We start from the raw sequence: 20,108 nt of genomic DNA, 5'->3' as shown, positions 1-20,108 counted from the left end.
ATCTGTGCCACTCTGAAAATACAGTGAGATTAGAAACAAAAAGTCTTACACTCATGTAAGGGTCATCACTAATAAAGAGAATGAGAAATTAAATACAGAAAGTATGAAGTAGGTAAGAATATCTATTTCTTCAGACTTTTTTTTTTGTTAAGATACCATAAGGGGCATAAACTAAGCCCACTTTAAAGCAATTATTAGTAGCCTTACCCCAGGTATAAATGTAAAGAAATTGTATTTTTGATTTTTTATAGCATTTCTTGGATATTTTTCTTCACATTTTTCAGGACATCCAAGCCATACTGTACGAGCTTTTAGCTCTTTCTTTCTTCGGCAAATGTTTATGAGCCAGTCACAGCAACTGTAAAGAACAAGAAATATTTGGTTTAATTTTTAAAAAAGCTATTCTATGCATTATACCAATATTTTCAAACCTGGAAATCTGAAGTTAGGAGAATATATTTAGGCCCTCAGGTTTGAAATTTTGGCCTATGTCTATATCATAAATAAAGAGTTGGTGGTTTCAATTCTAGTGCAGGTGCAGAGTATTTCTAATACTTAGCCTTACCTGTAAAAATTATGTGTTGCTGCTATCACCTTCTTAACAGCAGGCTTTTCAAGATAAATCTGTTTATCTGTTACTCACTTTCCCTCAGGGAAATGAACTCTAGATTTTGATTTTTAAAAACTGATCTTTTTGCTGTAATTGAAATACAGCTTAGTTACGGTCTCTGCTGAGATTTTTACTCATTCATGCCGCTACACATATTCCTTAAAAATAAAATATATATATATTTATTTTAAGTCTAAATGTGACAGATCATATGACCCGAGCCACGAACAAGTACGGCTCACTGCTAGCAGGTTTAGAAGTCCAACTGACTGATGAACCCAGGCTTTTTGTTTTGTTTAGAAACCAGACTGAATTAAGCAAAAATGGTAGCTTTGAGCATCCAAAGTATAACCATAAAAAACAGGGCTTTTCCAGATGGTATTCTCCTCTTCTTCTAATGGCAGCCACCCTCAACTCTTCAGAGGACAGTAATTTTTTAGTGTGCTGGAGTAATTACTTCACCACAGCTGTCTCAAACCTAATACCCTAAAAATCCCTTCACTTAATTAATGCAGTTGTGTCTTTCCTTCATTCAGTCTCAGCTCTCTCCCTGCCAATTGCTGGCTATGTTCCATACTAGCCAACTTCTAACCTGGAATACAACAACATATTCCCACACAAAACAACTGCATTAAAATGGAGTTAAGTTACTGATATGGACTCTCAAGGGTAAAACACATTAAAGGTACATTGTAGTAGGAAATTCAGTTTTATATTACATTTAAAAGAAATCCTAGCATGTTAAAGTAGGCATGTACAGTAAGGTATCTAAACAACCTTAACTCTGCCTTGGAATGATGGTATGCAATAACCAGATGATTACAATCAAGACATTTTAGTGTTTGCTTTCCCAGATTAAATTAACCTAATTTTTAAAACATATTTTTTCACCTCATGGTATTTCTAACAAAGCAGGGGGTCAAGGTTGCTTGTGTGCATTTTTGAATTTCTTTTAAGGTCTTGTCTGCATGGTGAGTTAGTGCACAGCAGGCTGGGGAGCAAATCTACAGCACTCCAGCATGGCACACACTACTTGACTGTGTGAAACCTGCTACCATTCACTGAAAGTTCCTTCCTGTGCTTTGTTTACAATAGGGAACTTTAGTGAGCAGCAACAGAGTCCATACAGACAGCGTATGACACACTGGAGCACTATAGATTTACACCCAATTGCTGTGCAGTAATTTATTGTTTAGATATCCCTAAGTATAATCTTAACTCTGAATTATCTTGGTCTAAAATACTTGGTTTGGGGAGCATTACAACATCCCAGTAATGTGTTTTACACTTAAAATGAAATTAAAGTTGCAAGTACAGCTAAGTAATTTAACTGAGCTTTTTCTTCGGCAATTTCCATAGTTTTTTTTAATTATTAAAAACTCCAGACCGTGTGTGCATGCATATAAAACTTTAAAGAGCAGATTCACTGGTATACCAAAGCAACCAGGGAACACCAGTGTTAAGCCTAGGTATAAGCTTCTCTTATTCACTACAGTAGAGCAAATTCACCCAAGTGTTCTAGCAAACTTGACCTTTAATTCTCAATTGCCTTATTAGTTTAGAGGGCTATGTTAGTGAGACTAGCCCTGTGAACGTGAGGCAGGGGAGAGTCCAGTTCCCCAGTTCCTGAATCCCAATGTCTGTGAGCAATAAGGGCTCCTCCTGAGCTCCTGTCTTGGATCCCTGGCAATGCTGTGCCGCAGGGCAAAAAGGAGCCAAGGCAGCAGTGACAGGAGAGAGAAACCTTCATGCACCAATGCCCAAGCCAAAATGCCCAAGCCAATCTTTAAGTGCAAAACAACTCAACCTTGACTATGGAGACGTGGCCAGCACCTCCATAATTATAAAACAAGCACTAATAAAAAATTCTTATGGAGAATAAGAGTGGTAATTAAAAAAAAAAAAATCTGACCTCTATAGGGAGTTCTCCATTCAAGAGGGAACTGCAGAGGGCAGATGAGGTAGTGGAGAGGGAGAAGGCTGGTAAAGTTTCTCCCCTGACTCAAAAGGAGTGCATATTGAAAGTGAGATCCTGCGCCGAAAAAGGCAACATGAAGGTTCAATATAGGAGATGACCTTCTAACCTCAGTGGAGGACAATGGGCCTCGTCTAAACATATTAAACAGTGCACATGAGCATTTCATTCTGGATGGAAGGACGAGTAGGAGGGATGTAGTTTTTTAGGTTGATGCCAGCGCTGGAGGGGAAAAAAAGAGTCCTGTTTCCTGAGAAGAAGGGGTACTGAACTAAGGCTAAACTAAATTATGCAGGATGGAGGAGAAGATCTGCTAAGTAGAAAAGTAGGAAGGTTCCTAATGTTCTTTGCCATAGAGAAGAAGGAACTAAGGTCAGGGCAGCACTCCATACACATGGGGATACTCTGCTCTGGGACTCAATACTAGGGAGTGCCATATCCCTTAAGATGGAATGCACAAAGACCCAGGAAGAACTTCAGTTTACTTGCAAGTAGCTTTTAAGATGCCATATAAGCGTTTTTTATAGAACTGGACCATGTTTTAAAAGAAACATCTATGCAGTAAACTTACCAGACTCAGTGATGTGACACCTAGTTCTCTCTCCCAGGCATAGCAATAATATAAATCATTTTGTGATATTTAGCTAACTGAGCAGTACAAAACCACTGATATCATTAGGAAAGACACAAACCTCAGTAAGGTAATTGCACATAGAAATTTGGTTTTTTACATTGACCGTCCGAAGGCATGACCATGCACAGCTCCCAGTGGCCGTGGTTCGCCGCTCCCGGCCAATGGGAGCTGCGGGAAGTGGCGTGGGCCGCAGGGACATGCTGGCCGCCACTTCCTGCAGCTCTCATTGGCTGGGAACAGCGAACCACAGCCACTGGGAGCTGCAGGCAGCTGTGCCTGCAGACGGTCAATGTAAACAAACTGTCTCGCAGTCTGCCACTGGATTACCCTGACGGGCCGCATTTGCCTACCACTGCCTTATGGCATTTACAAAAAGAATTTTAAACTACTGGGGAAGCACAGTACCAGTATACAAGAAGCAGGGAGGACTGACCATTTTTCTGGATGGGATGCATCCCATCCAACGAATTGATAGACCTTTCCATTTAAGGTCCAGGTACACTTATGAATGAAACTGAATGTAGTTGGCCTTATAATGTTGGAACTGATAAGGACAGAGAGTTATTTTAAGACCAAAAACTAAATTAAAATGGAGCTAAGGTTGAGAGCATTTACCAGTAATTTCAACAGTAAACCCATTAGAGGGACGTTGGAATTATCCCAAAAACAAGCAGTACAAACAAAGGAAATTCAGAAATAAGGCTACATTTAAAGAAATCCTAACACATTAAATGTATGGAAATACATACTTATGCACAAAAATAATCTTTACTTTGCTGTGATTGTTGACACCATGCTGTGTCCACACATTTATTCTTTGTGATCCCAGATTAGATTAAATGTCTAAAGACAATAGATTCTTTCATATTTTTTCCCTCATGGTGACACTACAGGGCAGAGTTAAGTTTGATTACCCCTTTTTACTGTGTACTTCCATATTTACAGCTGGATTTTTGTTAAGAGTGTAGTGCTATTGGGGTGATTGTATTTTTTACCTTTATATGCTATTTAAGTAATGGCAAAATATCATCCTGCTTTAGAAATCAAAATAAATACTACTTGCTTAGACTGAAAAATGCTAGGGCCAGCCCTGATCTATAGAGTCTTGCTATGAGTGCTGGAGGATTGAACTAGATGACCTCTTGAGGTCCCTTCCAGTCCTATGATACGATGATACAAAACCATTAGGGGAGATCCTAAGACAACATGGACTGCCATGCCATCAATAAAACAAAGCTCTACAATCCTCTGTCGTCCAACAAAGACAATGCTATTTCCTTGGTCCAATGGAAAACAGAATATCGATGAAAGACAGCTAGCTCATGCTCACTCTGTGTAAAACTGACATGGACCTCATTTAAGGAAATGGTGTGTAGATAGTGACTGGCACATTAGAAATCTTATATAAATAGAAGGCTGAAAATCATAAATGAGCAGACACACATAATATTAATTATCATTTTACGTTGAATTAAGAGGTGTCCTTAAGTACCTGAGTAAGAAAACATACAATACTCAATACTAAAACTATACTATTGGTCTACATGTTGGAAAACCGTGTAATTAATGCTATTATAGAAATGATTATATATAATATGGGAAAAGAAAGGAATTTCAGCTTTTGACTGCATTTCTGCTGATGCAGCTCTTCAGAACTTAACTGAAACAGCTTGAGAGTTGTGTGAAACCTGATTTGTGTCTTGCTTTGTAAAACCTTCATCTGTGTAAATAGCAGGGTGAAACAGAATGTCTTGAGGGAATTGTTTACTTCTGGTGCCAAGACAAACTAACAAGTAAAAAACAAAGGCCACAAAAACAGACCAGTAAGATAAAAACAACTGGATGGAGCCAGTAGGATTAACAGCAGATAGAAGTAGACAAATAAAAGTAAGTTTTAGTAGGGTAAGCAAAAATGTATTAGTTTAGGTTAGTTATTGTGATTTATGCATAAGAACATTTTAGCCAGGTGTTCAGAATAGATAGCTACAGAAATGAGGTAACTTGGTAACTGAATCAGGGCAAAGTTATGGAACAAGGTGACTGACCAGGGCCAAACAGAGTGGGGGCCAGGAGGGCCATTTGGCCTGGACCTCAAGCTCAAAAGGAGCCTCAGATTTAGACACTTGTTAATTTTTTGGCATTTGATAAGTTTTGCAACTTGTTTTATTGCACATCCCTATCGGACCAAAACGAGACACACTCTCAGCTTAGAGCTGCAAATTTAAGCACATAAGAGATGTAATTTGGTAAAAGACAATTTTTTTGCACAGAAAAAGTCTAGAAAAGCATTTGTTAAATAAAAAAATATTTAAATTATGTTTCACTGTTTTTTTGATGCCTTATTTTGTTTTCATGTGCCGTCATTTTTTATTTTTATTATGGCTAGGGGCCTCAAAAGCTGGAAGAGGCTCGGGACTCTCTGGACCTCTGAGAGAACCTGTGACTGACAAGAGAGTGGAGAAGACACCGGCAAAGAACACAGTAGAGACCAGAGATTTGAAAAAGTCACCCTGTCCCCAGTAGAGGTAACTTGATCAATTATTTCTCTTGCCTTTTTTTTTGCATGTATCTGTGATTCATGGGTGGTGACAGTACTGTCGTAAAACATACAAAATAAATGCTACAAGAAACTGTTTAAGCTTAAATTGGACTGGATCTCATTTGTCACCCAACGTGTGATTAAGGCTGAGTCAGCATTAAACTGTATGTCATTCACACTGTACCCAACTTAGGTTACAGTGCACGAACTTTACCAAAACAGATTGATGCTGTAGGCGTGAGTCTTCCAGAGCCACACTAGCTCACACGTTATGGGAGAGTCCCATTATATTGGGCAACTCTCCAAATCACAGAAAGCTTGGTTCTCTAGAGCAGTACTTACAGCCAAACAACTCATATTGCTTAAATGGAAGAGCAGGTTGCCTCTAGGGATAGAAGCTTGGCACAGCAGCTTGACTGACCTGGCAGCTAATGAGCAGGTAATGTTTCAAGAAGAGGGGCCTCAGACAAATTTTAAAAGATTTGGTTTAATTTTTTTAGAAATCTTTGATTAACATCTAGAGGATGGAAACAGATCTCTCTCCTTTCCCCTCTCTGCCCCGCCTTCCTTCCTTTCCCTCCCTTCTTTTGTCTTTTTTTCTCCTTTTATTTTTCAAAAAACTAATCAATAAAATATAAATAATTTGACAATAAACTGATTTACACCAACAACAGCAAGTCATACCTATCACCCCACTTTTCCAAGTTATTTAAAAAGACACTGCTGTGCCCTCTGAAATGTTTACTCAAGAGAGTAAGTCTAATTTTGGATAAGGAGTAAATCTAGCTTTTGAAACATGAAAATTTATACAGGGGTTTAGAGAATATGCTAACAAACAAGAAGTACTTTAGTATAGAAGCACAGCTGATGAGTTTACAGATAAGTACATTACAATGATTAAGATTCAGAAAACGTCACAAGTGAAGGATAAGAGAATAAGATGATAAAAAATGCATCATGTTTACTATTTCCATGCTAGTGGGAAGGGACAAATGCTTTGCTTTCTGATCACCCCTATTCCTTATAGTTTTCCAGCAACAGTTAGTATGGAGTGATGAGACACCTTTCTCTGAATAATACCTTCTTCAAAGAAATGCGTATACCCAAGGGACAAAATTAGAGCACAGTCCCACATTACAGGATATGAAATTTGTTTTGTTACATTCCAAGAGAACACTTTATGGCAAACAGTAATTTTGTGCATGGAGAGATGAACAGATAAGCCACTAGGCCTAATAGATGAAAACACTCAGTTTTTTAACTGGCCTTCAAGTTTGTATCGTGTGAATCAATTCTCGAAGTTAGTCTGTAAAAACCACTGTACCTAATCTGGTGTTCAACCTCATTTCTAGATGTATAATTTCTTCTGATGTTAAAGCCTTTTTGCTACCCCCGGTATCCTATGAAGCAACTGAATTATTCCCTTTCTTGCTACAGAGCATTTGAGCAGAGGAAGCTCTCAAACTACTTATTTGAATTATATGATAGGAAAAAGGATAGCTGAAGGCAGTCACCATAATGACCATCAGCTTGGTAAATACTGAAAAGTACAGACACCGGAATGAAGTTTGTGACTGGAAAACAATTGAGATACCTCTGATAACAAGTATTGATTGGCACATAGAGATAAGCATGCTTTAAGCCTTCAGATGCAAGAAAGTCTCAGCTGATGGAAATTATTATGGATTTGCCAGTTCCATTTTGAAATGTTTCTGGAACAAATGAGTTTTACTACTTTGGGACTAAGTCAGTCAGTCTCTGTGCAATTTATAACCATAACAGGAATCCCTATCAGTTCATGTGTAGACTTTAAGATGTCCATCTTGTCATCATGAGTCCTGAGTAGTTTAGGAGTACATTTAACTCAGACTTCTATGCATGTCAAAATCCATCAGATCTTTGAGGAAATTTACAGTCTGTCAAAACCTGACAGTATTCAAACATTAAAAAATTCATATTTAATAAGTGCTAAAATTAACATCCTACGTCATCAGAAATTTTGAGCAGTAGATCTCATCAAGGGCTCATCAGTTAAACAACTAGGCCAAGTCATTTTCTAATATTAATGTATTTGATTACTTACATACGAACTGCTGGCAATCTCATAACATTAATTTTTAAGCGAAATTCCTGATTAAACAGCAGGGCTGGCTCCAGGCACCAGCTGAGCAAGCTGGTGCTTGGGGCGGCAGATTGTTTGAGGTGGCATTCTGCCCAATCCCAGGGCAGCACGGCCGCTTTTTTTGTTGTTGTTGTTCTTGTTCCGCTCCGGCCGCCCTGTAGGGGGCGGCGGCGCGGAGAACCAGAGCGCCCTGCAGGGCAGTCCTCTTCCTTCCCTCCCCGCTGACCCGAGTGGAGCCCTCACGGCAGGCGGTGGCGCAGCAGGAGGGGCCGCGTGGCAGTGCCCCTGCTGTAGCCCTGGCCGCCCCCTTCTCTCTCTCTCCCGCCCGCTTCCTCCCCCTTCCCCCGCCGGTCCCCCTGTACCCGCGCTCCGACCGCTCCGCAGGTTTTTTTGTTTTTGTGTTTTTTGCTTTGCCGTTCTGGCCGCCCCGTTTTTTTTTTTTGCTTGGGGCAGCCAAAAAGCCAGAGCCGGCCCTGTTAAACAGAGATCCCCACTGTAATCAAAGACTGATTCCTGATATTGGTATTTTTGTTTATCTGACCTCTGTAAAGACCTACATACTAAATACCTAAATACTCCCAGGAATGAAAAACAACTAAAAGGTTTTGGCGTCCAGGAGACACCAAATATAAAACACAATTTTAAATAACAAAAGATGTTACATGCTATAAGCTAATTATGAAGACACAGGAAACCTTTTCTTTAAGGTTTAGCTATGAATTTTACCATCTGGCTACAAATTTTAGTAACAAAATTAGGCAAATGTAAAAAAAGATGAAAGACAGAAGTGTACCAGTTGTGTCAATACAAAAACTACAACAAACAGACGGGTTGTGACAGAAGGAGTTTCCTTTAGGTATGTCCATTAACTATCTTTTTTTAAAACCCAGTTCATAAAATTATACTGCTTTGTCTGAAGAAATAAAAAAATAAATTCCCCACAGCACTCACTAAATGCTGTATTTAAAAATAGCAGCAAATGTTAAAAAGGCTCTCTACTATTTCACATACTAAATGTGTTTCTCTAAGTCAAAAGCTAAAATCCAACTCTACATCCCTAATGCAACAAGTTTATTTTCTTCTCATTACTTTTACTGTACAAGCTTACTCGTCAGTAGCTTTTTCAAAACAGCATTTTTATCAAAATAGAAAGATAACATAAAAGTTCTGCATAGTTTGCAAGGGTTAGCTATTCCTTATTAGGTTTTAAGTAGCAGAAACTACTTCTCCAAAGAAAACATACTGTAATTATTGTACTCAACAGGTAGCTTCAGTAATCAGGCCAAAAGCAACACAGTCGTCATGTCATTCTTAAAAGATCAGCATTTTCCCATGCTTCTGCATAACAAATGCGTTGCAGATTAATTGAAAGTGTACAGGCCATCTTAGAGCCCAAATTAATCCGAGCATTTGATATCCCCTTCACTTCATATGGAAATGCCATTCAATGGCACCATTTTCATAGGGACAAAGTGTTTTTTGATAACAAGTGGAATGTAAATCTCATGAGAAAGAAATCAATCCAGCCCAAAGAACTCCAGTGTATTGATTTATGTGCATTATAATTTCACAAGCTTGAAGAGAATTTGTAAGTTAAGGGGGAAATGATTACATCCACAAAACGTCTGCTATATCACTGTTTTCTTTTTAACGGTATTATGAAAAAAGAAATAAGCAAAAGTTATACTGGTTACATTACGGTCTACAGGGGGAAAAGCGCATTTAAATCATGAATTGCGTTGCAAGTGGGAAAGGCAAAAATTCATCTTCACAACAGGCAATAAAGTACATTATTCTATTCTGGTCAGAGCTCTTAGCAACATCTATACTGTAGTTAAAAGGTTGTCCAAGGGTTTCCAAAGCACAGGGACTTATTCATATGCATTTAACTTAGTCAAACTTTCACATTTGTTCTCTGCTAGAGTGATATTTTTGAAAGTTTGAGCAAAAACAGTTCAGACATTTTCAAACAAGACAACAGTAATCAACGACTTTTGACATACAAGAAGCCCCTTATTTTAAACATCAAGAGTTTAAAAATCATGAGGTGGAGCCCCAAAATTATGAAATTTAAAAAAAAAATTTGGTCTGTCTTCTCCCTTTTGAACTCCCCATACCCACCTCAAACTTGTGTGTGACAATTTTACAGAGTTGCTAGATCTCACCAATTGACAGTGACCAAAGTGATTTTGGTCCCTGTGGTAGGTGCTCTCACTAGAGTACACAAATGAAATCAGGGCCCCATTGTGCTAGGCATCATACAAATACATAGTAAGGGACAGCCTTATTGTTTTACAGTTGGGTCTGCCACTCTCTGGACACAGGCAAAAAAATCTCTAACACTTTGATCTCCATCCTAAACACAGTTAATGTTTGCAATACCTTATTCTTAAAGGGACAACTCACATTAACCAAATCAAAATAATAATGACCCTGACCCTACTGCAGGGTGTGTCTGCAACAGTAGTGGTACAAGTATCAGAGGGGTAGCCGTGTTAGTCTGAATCTGTAAAAAGCAACAGAGGGTCCTGTGGCACCTTTAAGACTAAAAGAAGTATTGGGAGCATAAGCTTATGGAAAGCTTATGCTCCCAATACTTCTGTTAGTCTTAAAGGTGCCACAGGACCCTCAGTAGTGGTACAGTAATTCCTAGGTATCTAGTAGTGTGCTGGTGTACCACTTACTCAAAGGCAATTTTGTAGACACTCTTAGCACTAGGCATTCCAAGCACTAGCATTCTGTGGGTTCCTATATATATTCACAGATTCTGATGAAGTAAACAAGGATTGCTTTGTTAGGGCTGCCAAAAATAAGAAATACAAATATTCTAGGCACAATTTCTTAAAATGTCACAAAGGATAAACCAACTAACTCAGATTCCAAAAGGGCAGCCCATTATGCATTAGAAAGTAGGGCCTCCTTAGTACTAATGCCAAGGATACTCCCTCCTGGAAAGGATCACGATCTGGCCTGCAAATACCCCAGCCAGAATTCAGTTCTTTTGTTAGTCTCGTTTGAACCAGTCAGTGCACTACCTGTTTGTCGGATACTGACTATGCACTTATTACAGCCAGTGCTGGCCCCCTTGCCAGCAACAGGCTATTTTTCTCAATCCAGTATCCAGCCTATTCTCTGCATCCAACTCCAAGGCTGTCCATTATCCAGCCTACTGTTGTCTCCCACTAGGGCCTGCTCCCTGCCCCTCAATTTTTTTTTGGGGGGGGGGGGGTTGGGGGGGTATTGAAAACTTTGTTTTACTAAAACTGAAAAAAATCCAAAGGCACTAAAGTTCTCAATCAATATGATCAATATTCTACTGGCACAGTACATAAATGCATAAAACTGAGTGCTCAAGAAGGTAGAACAAACAAAACAAAAACACTTCATAAAATATTTCCCACACACACACATATGCAATAGCCCTCACAAAAATGTCTAAACCATTTTGGCTCAATCTTTCAAAAAATTCATCTGAAAGACAAAGCTTGGAAATTTTCAGCCCAAAACATGAATGTCACTTAAGTGTATGAACAGCTATAATAAAGGGTTAGAATGTAAACTGTTATATAACTTTATAGTGTGAGTGATATTATTATTTAGCATGGTTCAAAATCATCATCAGAAATTCTGCAAGCTGTTATATGCTGGTGAACCCTTCACCCATACAGAGCCTTCATGAAGTTACCAGAGCTCCATACAGCCACAGGGATCTGCCCCACACAGCAAATTGCACACATGGAAAAAGGGTTTTACTATAAACAAAGTGACATAGCATAGAATGGATACAATGTTGTAATTTACTGATGGGACTCCACCAAAGTCTGGCATAAGAATTCAGCACCAGAGGTTTATAAATAACAGTAAAGTAACAAGAGCTAATTCTACTTTAGTCACGCCAGGGACATCAGTTATATGTACAGTAACTCCTCATTTAACGTTGTCCCACTTAACTTTGTTTCAATGTTACGTCCCTGCTCAATTAGGGAACATGCTCATTTAAACTTGTGCAACGCTCCCTTTAACGTTGTTTGGCTGCCTGCTTGTAAGATTCTCTGGAAGAGCAGCAACTTCACAAGGGATCATTGCACAAGTTCCACTTCTCCGCCTCCTCCCCCTCCCTCCCAGCGCTTCCCCCACCCTTGTCAGCGCTTAAGACTTTCTGTGAGGGACGGGCAGGAGCGGGGAAGCCCCGTGTCACCACTCCTCCCCTTCCCTCCCAGAAAATCCTAAGCCCTGCTAAACAGCTGAGAGGGAGGGGGAGGAGTGGAGAGGCAGGATTCCCTGCTCCTGCCCCTCCCTCCCTGAAAATCCTAAGTGCAAAGTGCTGGGAGGGAGGGGCAGGAGCAGGGAAGCTGCGCATCTCCACTTCTCCCCCTCCCTCCCAGAAAATCATAAGCACTGCTACACAGCTGTTTGGCGGTGCTTAGGACTTGGGGGGTGGGGGAGGGATGTGGCGTGCTCCGGAGTGGAGGTGGAACGGGGGTGGGAAGAGGTGGGCCTGGAGTGGAGCGGGGACAGGAAGAGGCAGGCCTGGAGCATTCCTGGCAAAATCCAAGCCTGCTCTCCAGGGAAGCTGCTGCTGCTGCAAAGGTGCTTCCTAGCGTCCTTGCCTGCAATAGGCTGAGCCTGTGTGGGGTAACCCAGGGGCACTTCCCAACCACAGTACAGTACAATACAGTATACGGTATAATGCCTTTTGTCTGCCCCCAAAAAATTTCCTTGGAACCTAACCCCCGGCATTTACATTAAAACTTATGGGACAATTGGATTTGTTTAACATTGTTTCACCTATAGTTGCATTTTTCAGGACCATAACTACAACATTAAGTGAGGAGTTACTGTACCTTTTATTTGAAATGTTAACTTATAATTCATGAATTTACTTTTCCTTTTCACCAACATCAGTCAAATCTAGGTATTACTCACTGTTAGAAAATTAGTATTAACACTGTCAGAGACATCAATGAAAATATTAAAACTCTACCTGGAGAGAAGATTGTAACTGGAAGTGAGGACCAGCACTGAATACTGCCCATTCTGGGCTCCTTGACAGGTGTAAGCATGGGGTTAATCTGTTTTAGGGGAAAGCACTACATTTTTGTAGGCTGATTTAAGAAAAAAGGAAGGTGCACAGCAGCAGCTGTTTGAAATGTTATATTAAGTTCCAGGGTGGCAGTAACCGATTGACAGAAAACAGATGAGGTGGTCAAAAATGTGCATAATAAATAGAATTTATCACATGAATATCACCACATCAATTTTATGCACATACATATGCACACATAATATGTATACATACTCACACATACACACACACACACACACGGACATCCATATAAAACTAAAAGCATTTAATTTATTCTATGATATAACAAATAGCAGCATGCAACAAACCTGGCACAAAGGAATTTCCATCCACCACAGATAAACCATTCTAAGCCTCTCTTTCTGTGAGAAACTCTGGCTCTTGGTAAAGTATGGTAATCACTTTCATAATTTTCAAAGCCTTCTTCCGACATCATTAGTGGCATTTCATCCAAATGGGAGGATTCATCTTCCACTTGGTACCTGCTGAAGTTAAATAAATAAGAGCACTAAACAAAGGTAGATGGTATAATAGTGGTATATTGACTATCAATGAAATTCTGAAGATTGGTCTTAAATCCAAGGGACATGTTTCAGATTTCACTATATTGGAGATCTATAATAAAAAGTAATTTCAATCTTAGCATATAACGCATGTGTGTTCGACACACTCACACAAATCAAATGTTTGCCCTGTTTTGGTTTGAGTTACACTATCTGTCTTGTAAGGAACATTTCACATTGGTCAGCAATCACCTTGGTTTTATAAACTGTTGTAGGCAGAATGTCTTATCCATAGTTTGCTAAACACTGTATAAATATGCAGAACTGCATAAATAAAAATGTTTAATACTTCAGACATCCAACTTCATACTTTCATCAATTTAGTAGGTAAAAATTCAGAGGAAATGCAAATAGTGGCATTCAGTTATGTGTCAGTGTAGACTACAGTGTCAGAAAAGGTATCTCCCTCCCTTCTCATTTCATTTCCTTATAACCTCATTAGCTGCTTTCCTGATACACCCCTTTCTGCTCTTTCAAGTGCAAGTTAGAAGCACTTCATTAGCATGCAACTTATACTTCCATTGGTACCTTTGTCTCTGGACCACAATTTCTACATACCATATCAATTCAGTATCATTATCTGTAGTAAATACATGCATCTTATTTTAAGTCTTGAAAGGTTGCAAAGAAAGGTAAAGTCATTTTGCAATAGCCGGTGAATAACAATAGACACCCCTATGCTGTCTATCACAAAAGTACACTAGGCAGATTATGGTCCTTTCTTTAATAGGCATTGAATGACACACAAAAAAGTTATATTAAGGCAGAACACTGACTCTTGTACCCAGATATCAAAGAGGTTTTGTACTTCGAAAGATTTTGCTCCATTTTCATTATGTTTTCATTGGTGTGAAAATATGAAGAAAAATAGTGCGACAAATCCCAAATTATAACTCAATCTTTTTTTGATTAATCTAATCCCTCATTTTACAAAATTGCCTTTATAAATTATAGTATTCAAATAACTAGATAATCTTCTTAAATGCACAGACACTAGTAATTCTAACCAACATTAATGTCAGCCTTCAACATGTATGGTAGGAGTACACACAGTATATAATCAAAAGATACTGTAATTTCAAACTAACAGGTTCCATGGATGTAATGGCCAACAGAGATCGGATGAAGGAATGCTTACAAACTATAAGGCAAATTACTGTCAACTGCTTTAGCATCTTAAGTAGAAGCCAAACAACTACATTTGTAAACGATACTGCTTGGCATTGTACGCTGATTTCTCTGACAAAAGTTAACTTGTAGTATTGAGTAGCCCTAAGCTACTGCACTTGGGAGTTAAAAATAATTCTAATCATACAGTAAGCATGAATAACTATTCATCATTGTAATTAAGTACTGAGTCTGGAGGGTCAAAACTACCTAATAGTTTCTGCTTAACTGAGTTACTTAGTGTTCAAATATCTGCATGTTCTTCCAATAAAATTAAGATTAAGCAGACACAAATATGCACTCCAACATGATTTCTACAAGAACTTTAAACCAGTTTATTGTCATCTACCTTCATCCTATTCCTATCAACGAATATTTCTAGTGTGAGTGGAATAGAGAACTGAGATTAAAATGGAGACAGGGAAACAAAACAGTATCTCCATACTCTTAGCATGTTACTTTTTTGTCTTTGGGTTGTTGTTTTTCCCCCCTCCAAATAAATGAACTTGAGAGAGAGAGAGCACAGAAAATTTAAGCCCAATATGCAATAAAAAGAAGCAATCAAGCACACAGAATCACAGCATTTCACATTCATTTAAGGTATGGTAGAAAGGAGAATGCCTAAAATATGCTTCAACAACATTCTAATTGGAATATGCAGACATACTACTTTCCTCTCTCATTCTCTTTTTCTTATATAGCACATAGTAGAGTATACAGCCATTATATACAGTAGTTCAATTCACTCGGTCATGTTTTTAAAAGACTTTTTTTACGTTATTTTCAATTAACTTGGGCCTTTTTGCTTCTTTACACACACACACACACACACAGAGCTGTCTCAGGATTTTCTTTAAGTTTTAACACCTTAATTCAACCCATATATTAAATCTTTAACAAAAGTTTTCTTTATCCAAAAATGTCAGGTCATTGAATATAAAAGGTGTTAAATAACAACATCCAGATTCTCTGGAGTGCTGAGTATCCACTGTGCTCAGAAAAGATATGGGGAAGCCTATTACAGCTGACATTTTTAAGGTGGATCTTGCTCTAAGGACTTGCTCTAGCACTCATTAGCTTGCAATGAGTCCCAAGGAACCATACACCAGCTGAGAATAGCCAAGCACAGCGCTACGGGGCCAGGCCCTGATGCGCTTGAGCACCTCCCTGCCCTTTACCATTAGGACCAAGCGGAGTAACAAGCTGAGAGCTAACCCACAAAGGGGGAACTCTCGGCCCAAACCCATCTGCTTTTCAATCCTTTTGTGCTGTCAAAGCTTTGGAAAGAGGCTATAACACAACAGATTCTGGCTTAAAGATGTCAACACTGAGGCTTTGTCTACACTACACAGCTTTTAGCGACATGGCTGTGTCGACACAAAGTCAGGCAGTGTAAACGCAGTTTGTCGGCCCCTTTGCCAACAAAATACATGCACCCCCTACGAGCGGGGTTCGCGTGGTCAACAGGAGTGCGCTCCTGCCGACAACGAACAACTTTTATCTTTGGGGGAGAGCTTTTTTAAGCACCTGTGAACGACAAAAGTTTTGTCATTCAATTGGCAGTGTAGACAAAGCCTCTGTCTGACTCAGAGTCCCTTCCACTAGTTTGCTCAACCTCCTTTGTTGTTTTTATGTTCCCATTTCACTAGTTTTTCAGTCAGCTCAGAGAAGACCTGAAATTCTAATGGAGAAGAAAGCAAGCAACACAACACACAAACTTAAACCCTTTGTTAGCACTAGCCCACTTTTAAGACTTAGATTATGATTTCTTAAAACTCAGATACTAAGCAATATACAAACCAAGTCTTCTAAACCACAATACAAGCCTTACTCAACCTACAGTAAAGATAAACTACTAAAGAATCTTACTACAATGGATATATAGGGCCCTTTGCTTTAGGTTTTTATTTTGTTTGAAATTTCCCAGGAATTAGTTACTATTTTGAAAATTAAAAACTGGGTGAAAAATCAGTGGCTAAATATAACCTCACAGTTTCCTGGGTAATTATTGGGGTTAACATGGGGGTGAAAACAACTAAAACAGAACAGTAAGCTTTGAGCATACTTTAAAAGGAGAATAAGGAAGAAAGAAAGGTGAGAAACTATGGTCTGGGAATCAATAGTGGTGAATGAAATATTTGATGGTAGGCATTCCATGAAAAACTAACTGGGCACACAGTACTATTATCTTCGGTTTCCAGCTGAAAATTTTAATTTGCAATCAGCTAAAAATGTAATAGTTTACCATGTAAGCAATTGCTATAGAGGACAAATTTTTTTGATCATCAATGGGAAATGAAGTGGTCTACACAATTAAAAACTGTAGGGAAGTTGTTCACAAGATAATATGTTAAGATGTTGAGAGGAAGAGCATGGCAGGAATTAATAAAAGCATATATGTGAGAAAAGTAGTAAAAAGGAAACCTCCACAGCTTTCAAAAGACAAGCCTGGGAGCTTAAATTTATAACTTTGCTAGACACAAAAAATCATGAAATGAACAGACACCGAATTTAAGACTTATACAACAATTTATAACCCACCAGCAACCCCTCCAGCTGCCTTTTCCTGGAGGGGTCTTAACAGGCCACTTCACCTTGAATGGTCCCTTGAAATATGTTCTAACTGCTTTTGCTAAAGAATCTGTATCACCACGTATTTAGCTGTGACCCTTGGAGTACCTTTCCCACACCTGAAGAACTCTGAGCTATGCTTTGTCTACACTGGAACGTGAATGACAAATCTTATGTCGTTCAGAGATGTGAAAAAAAAACACACATCCTGAATGACAAAAGTTTTGCAGACGAAAAGCACCAGTGTGAACAGGGCTTTGTCATCAGGAGAGCTCTCCTGCCGACAAAGCTACCGCCGCTCATTGAGGGAGGAAGTTTTTTGTTGTTAGGAGAGCTCTCTCCTGCCAACAAACAGTGGCTACACTGTGCGCCTTTTAGCGGAACAGCGGTGTCACTAAAAGGTGCATAGTGTAGACACAACCTAAGCTCAAAAGCGTCTCTCTCTCACCAAAAGAAGTTGGTCCAATAAAAAAAAATATTTCCTCACCCACCTTGTCTCTCTAATGTCCTGAGCCTGGAAAGGCAACAACAACATTACATACAACATTATAAATAACCTGTCAGGCAGGCAGCCATTTTCAAATAGGATCAGCTCATATACGAAATGAAGTATAAAGGTTAATCTCAGTCAGGATACATCCTAAAATATTCTGCGTATGATAATTTTAAAGGATTTCTTTATTATTTTTCCAACCTCTAAATGTTTATCTGACCACACTGTGTTGTATATTTTATTTTTATTTTTCCTTCAGTGAGAAAATCTCACAGGAAAGAATTAACCAAAGAGAATTATGGGTGAGAGCCCAATCTTGGCAGAGTAAGAAATACATGTATATGCACAGCTAGAAATCAAAGCTGCTCTTGTGAATGTGGTAATATTTACAGAAAAAAAATGATGGCTTAATCATACTTACTTTTTTATTAAGAAGTATTATACCATCATATTGCAAGTAAATATTTTCTTTAAAAATCAGTTTCCATCTAGCTTTGCACTTTTAAATATTCAGCTTCATTGCATAGTGAAGATAATGAGTACAAGCATCATGTTTAGTAACCTTGATTTCAAAATGCAGCCTTTGAACTGGCAAGCAATTTATTCCATTTCAAAAGCAATTTTCTTATTGTGTTAGAAAATTTTACTTCAGCATTTAAAAACAATAAGATGATGAATAATGGATTTTCCATAGCCAACATAAGGACAAAAATCTCTATTTCTTTGTTACCTAGTTTCTTGCACACTTAATTGCCTGAAGCTCTGATTCTCCTTGAGTGACAAACCAATTAAGTATAATCCTAGAAACTTTTATTAAAATAGGGAAGAACTGAAAGCACCATGAACAAAGAAGCCAGAATGTAAGACATCAAAACTCACGGTACAGATGCTACTAAACCAGATATAGAAAAGTATCTTGACAAAAATATGGCTTCCTAAGGAAAAAAAGAACATTAATATTAAACAACTTTCAACAAAACCTTATTACTGTAAGGAGTATCATTGAAATAGGTTTAAGTGAAAGGAAACAGTACAATAAATACTTTTAAATTAACTTTTAATATAAACATCTAGTACGAAAACTACACCTGTTTCTCTGCATTGCCTATATCTATATATCCTTCCAACTTTGATGGCTCATACTATTTTTTTAAGCAAATTATTGCTTTTAGTGAGCACATTAAGTTTCAATTGCATATTACCATCTACTATTGAAATCATATCTACATAACAAAAATCCACAGTCCTTTCGTTGAATCAATCATGTGAAATAAAAGAGTATATGAAGCAAAATGTAGTTCAATATAAACAGGGAAGAAATAGGGCATATATCCCTTTGGTAAATTCCATCCCTTCCCCAATACTGCTATGGGTCCTAACCCAAGGAAGAGAGTCAGAGCTTTCTGGGGACAGTCACAGCTGCAAAGTTCGTTCATGGACAGCATCAACTCAACTTGCAAGAAAAAGGTCAAAAAACAAACAAAAAACACAGAGGAGTGGTTTAGCACATCCCTCAACATCACTCCCTTATCATTTGTATTACGGAAGCGCCTAGAAGCCACAAGTAGTACAGGAGCATTATATTGGGCACTTTACAAATGTACAGTAAAAGACAGTCCTGCTCCCCTGATAAGTTTACAGAGTAAATTCCCTTAAATCTAAAATCCAATGACCATACTGCACACAGGCCAAAATCCACTTTATTTAGCCATATTTCATGGGGAGGAAGAGGTGAGAAGCACTTCTCTGAGGATATGCAGTCAAAGAATCAACTGTGTGCTTAGCAAACCATACATCGTTAGGGGCTTTGGTTTTGTTTTATGTCATGAGTAATCAGTTTGCATTACCATGTCAAAAGTGTGTTAAAAACAGAAACTGCTGTTCATCTACTACCACGCCTACACATGTACAACTCATTTTCCCATCTCTGAAGATATTTATTGACATATCGAGTGGTACCATGATACAGATTTTTCTTTAAAAGAAACAACCTGAGAAAATAGAGAAGATGCTTATAATCTATTTCAGAGCATCTGCTGAATCTTTAAGAGGCCTGAGATCTTCCCCTCATGCCTTACATCCCCATCCTTACATTGCACTACAACACATTAATACTGTATTTATGGGGGGAAATGGGCAAGGATAGGGGAAATGGATGCAGATCATGCATCAATCCCTCCCATAGATGCAAACACTGCCACTAAAATCTCTTGTTCCCTACAGGCTCAAAGAACAAGATACATGCTTTTTTCTCTCTTCCTCCCACTACAGGGCCTGAAATAATACACCATAAAAGCTGTTATGACATTATGTACAGAAAAAGTGATTGTATCATTTTTTACAGGTTT

General features: G+C 38.6%; 1 protein-coding gene across 3 annotated transcripts in view; it reads right to left on the bottom strand.

Moving 5' to 3' along the window:
* ATP9B (ATPase phospholipid transporting 9B (putative)) overlaps nucleotides 1-20,108 on the bottom strand; it is a 291,535-nt gene that overhangs the window by 252,116 nt on the left and 19,311 nt on the right. For 2 of the 3 annotated variants that reach the window (XM_054019115.1, XM_054019117.1), the window contains exons 2-3: nucleotides 13,275-13,451; nucleotides 208-358 (exon numbers count right to left, since the gene is read on the bottom strand). In XM_054019115.1, the coding sequence (XP_053875090.1) occupies nucleotides 208-358; nucleotides 13,275-13,451 (328 nt within the window). The remainder of the gene's footprint in view (nucleotides 1-207; nucleotides 359-13,274; nucleotides 13,452-20,108) is intronic. The other variant, XM_054019116.1, reaches the window with a different exon arrangement.

The sequence above is a fragment of the Malaclemys terrapin genome, chromosome 2 (genome assembly GCF_027887155.1).
Source record: "Malaclemys terrapin pileata isolate rMalTer1 chromosome 2, rMalTer1.hap1, whole genome shotgun sequence".
Lineage (NCBI taxonomy): Eukaryota > Metazoa > Chordata > Testudines > Emydidae > Malaclemys > Malaclemys terrapin.
This window is presented reverse-complemented; position numbering and strand designations above follow the sequence as displayed.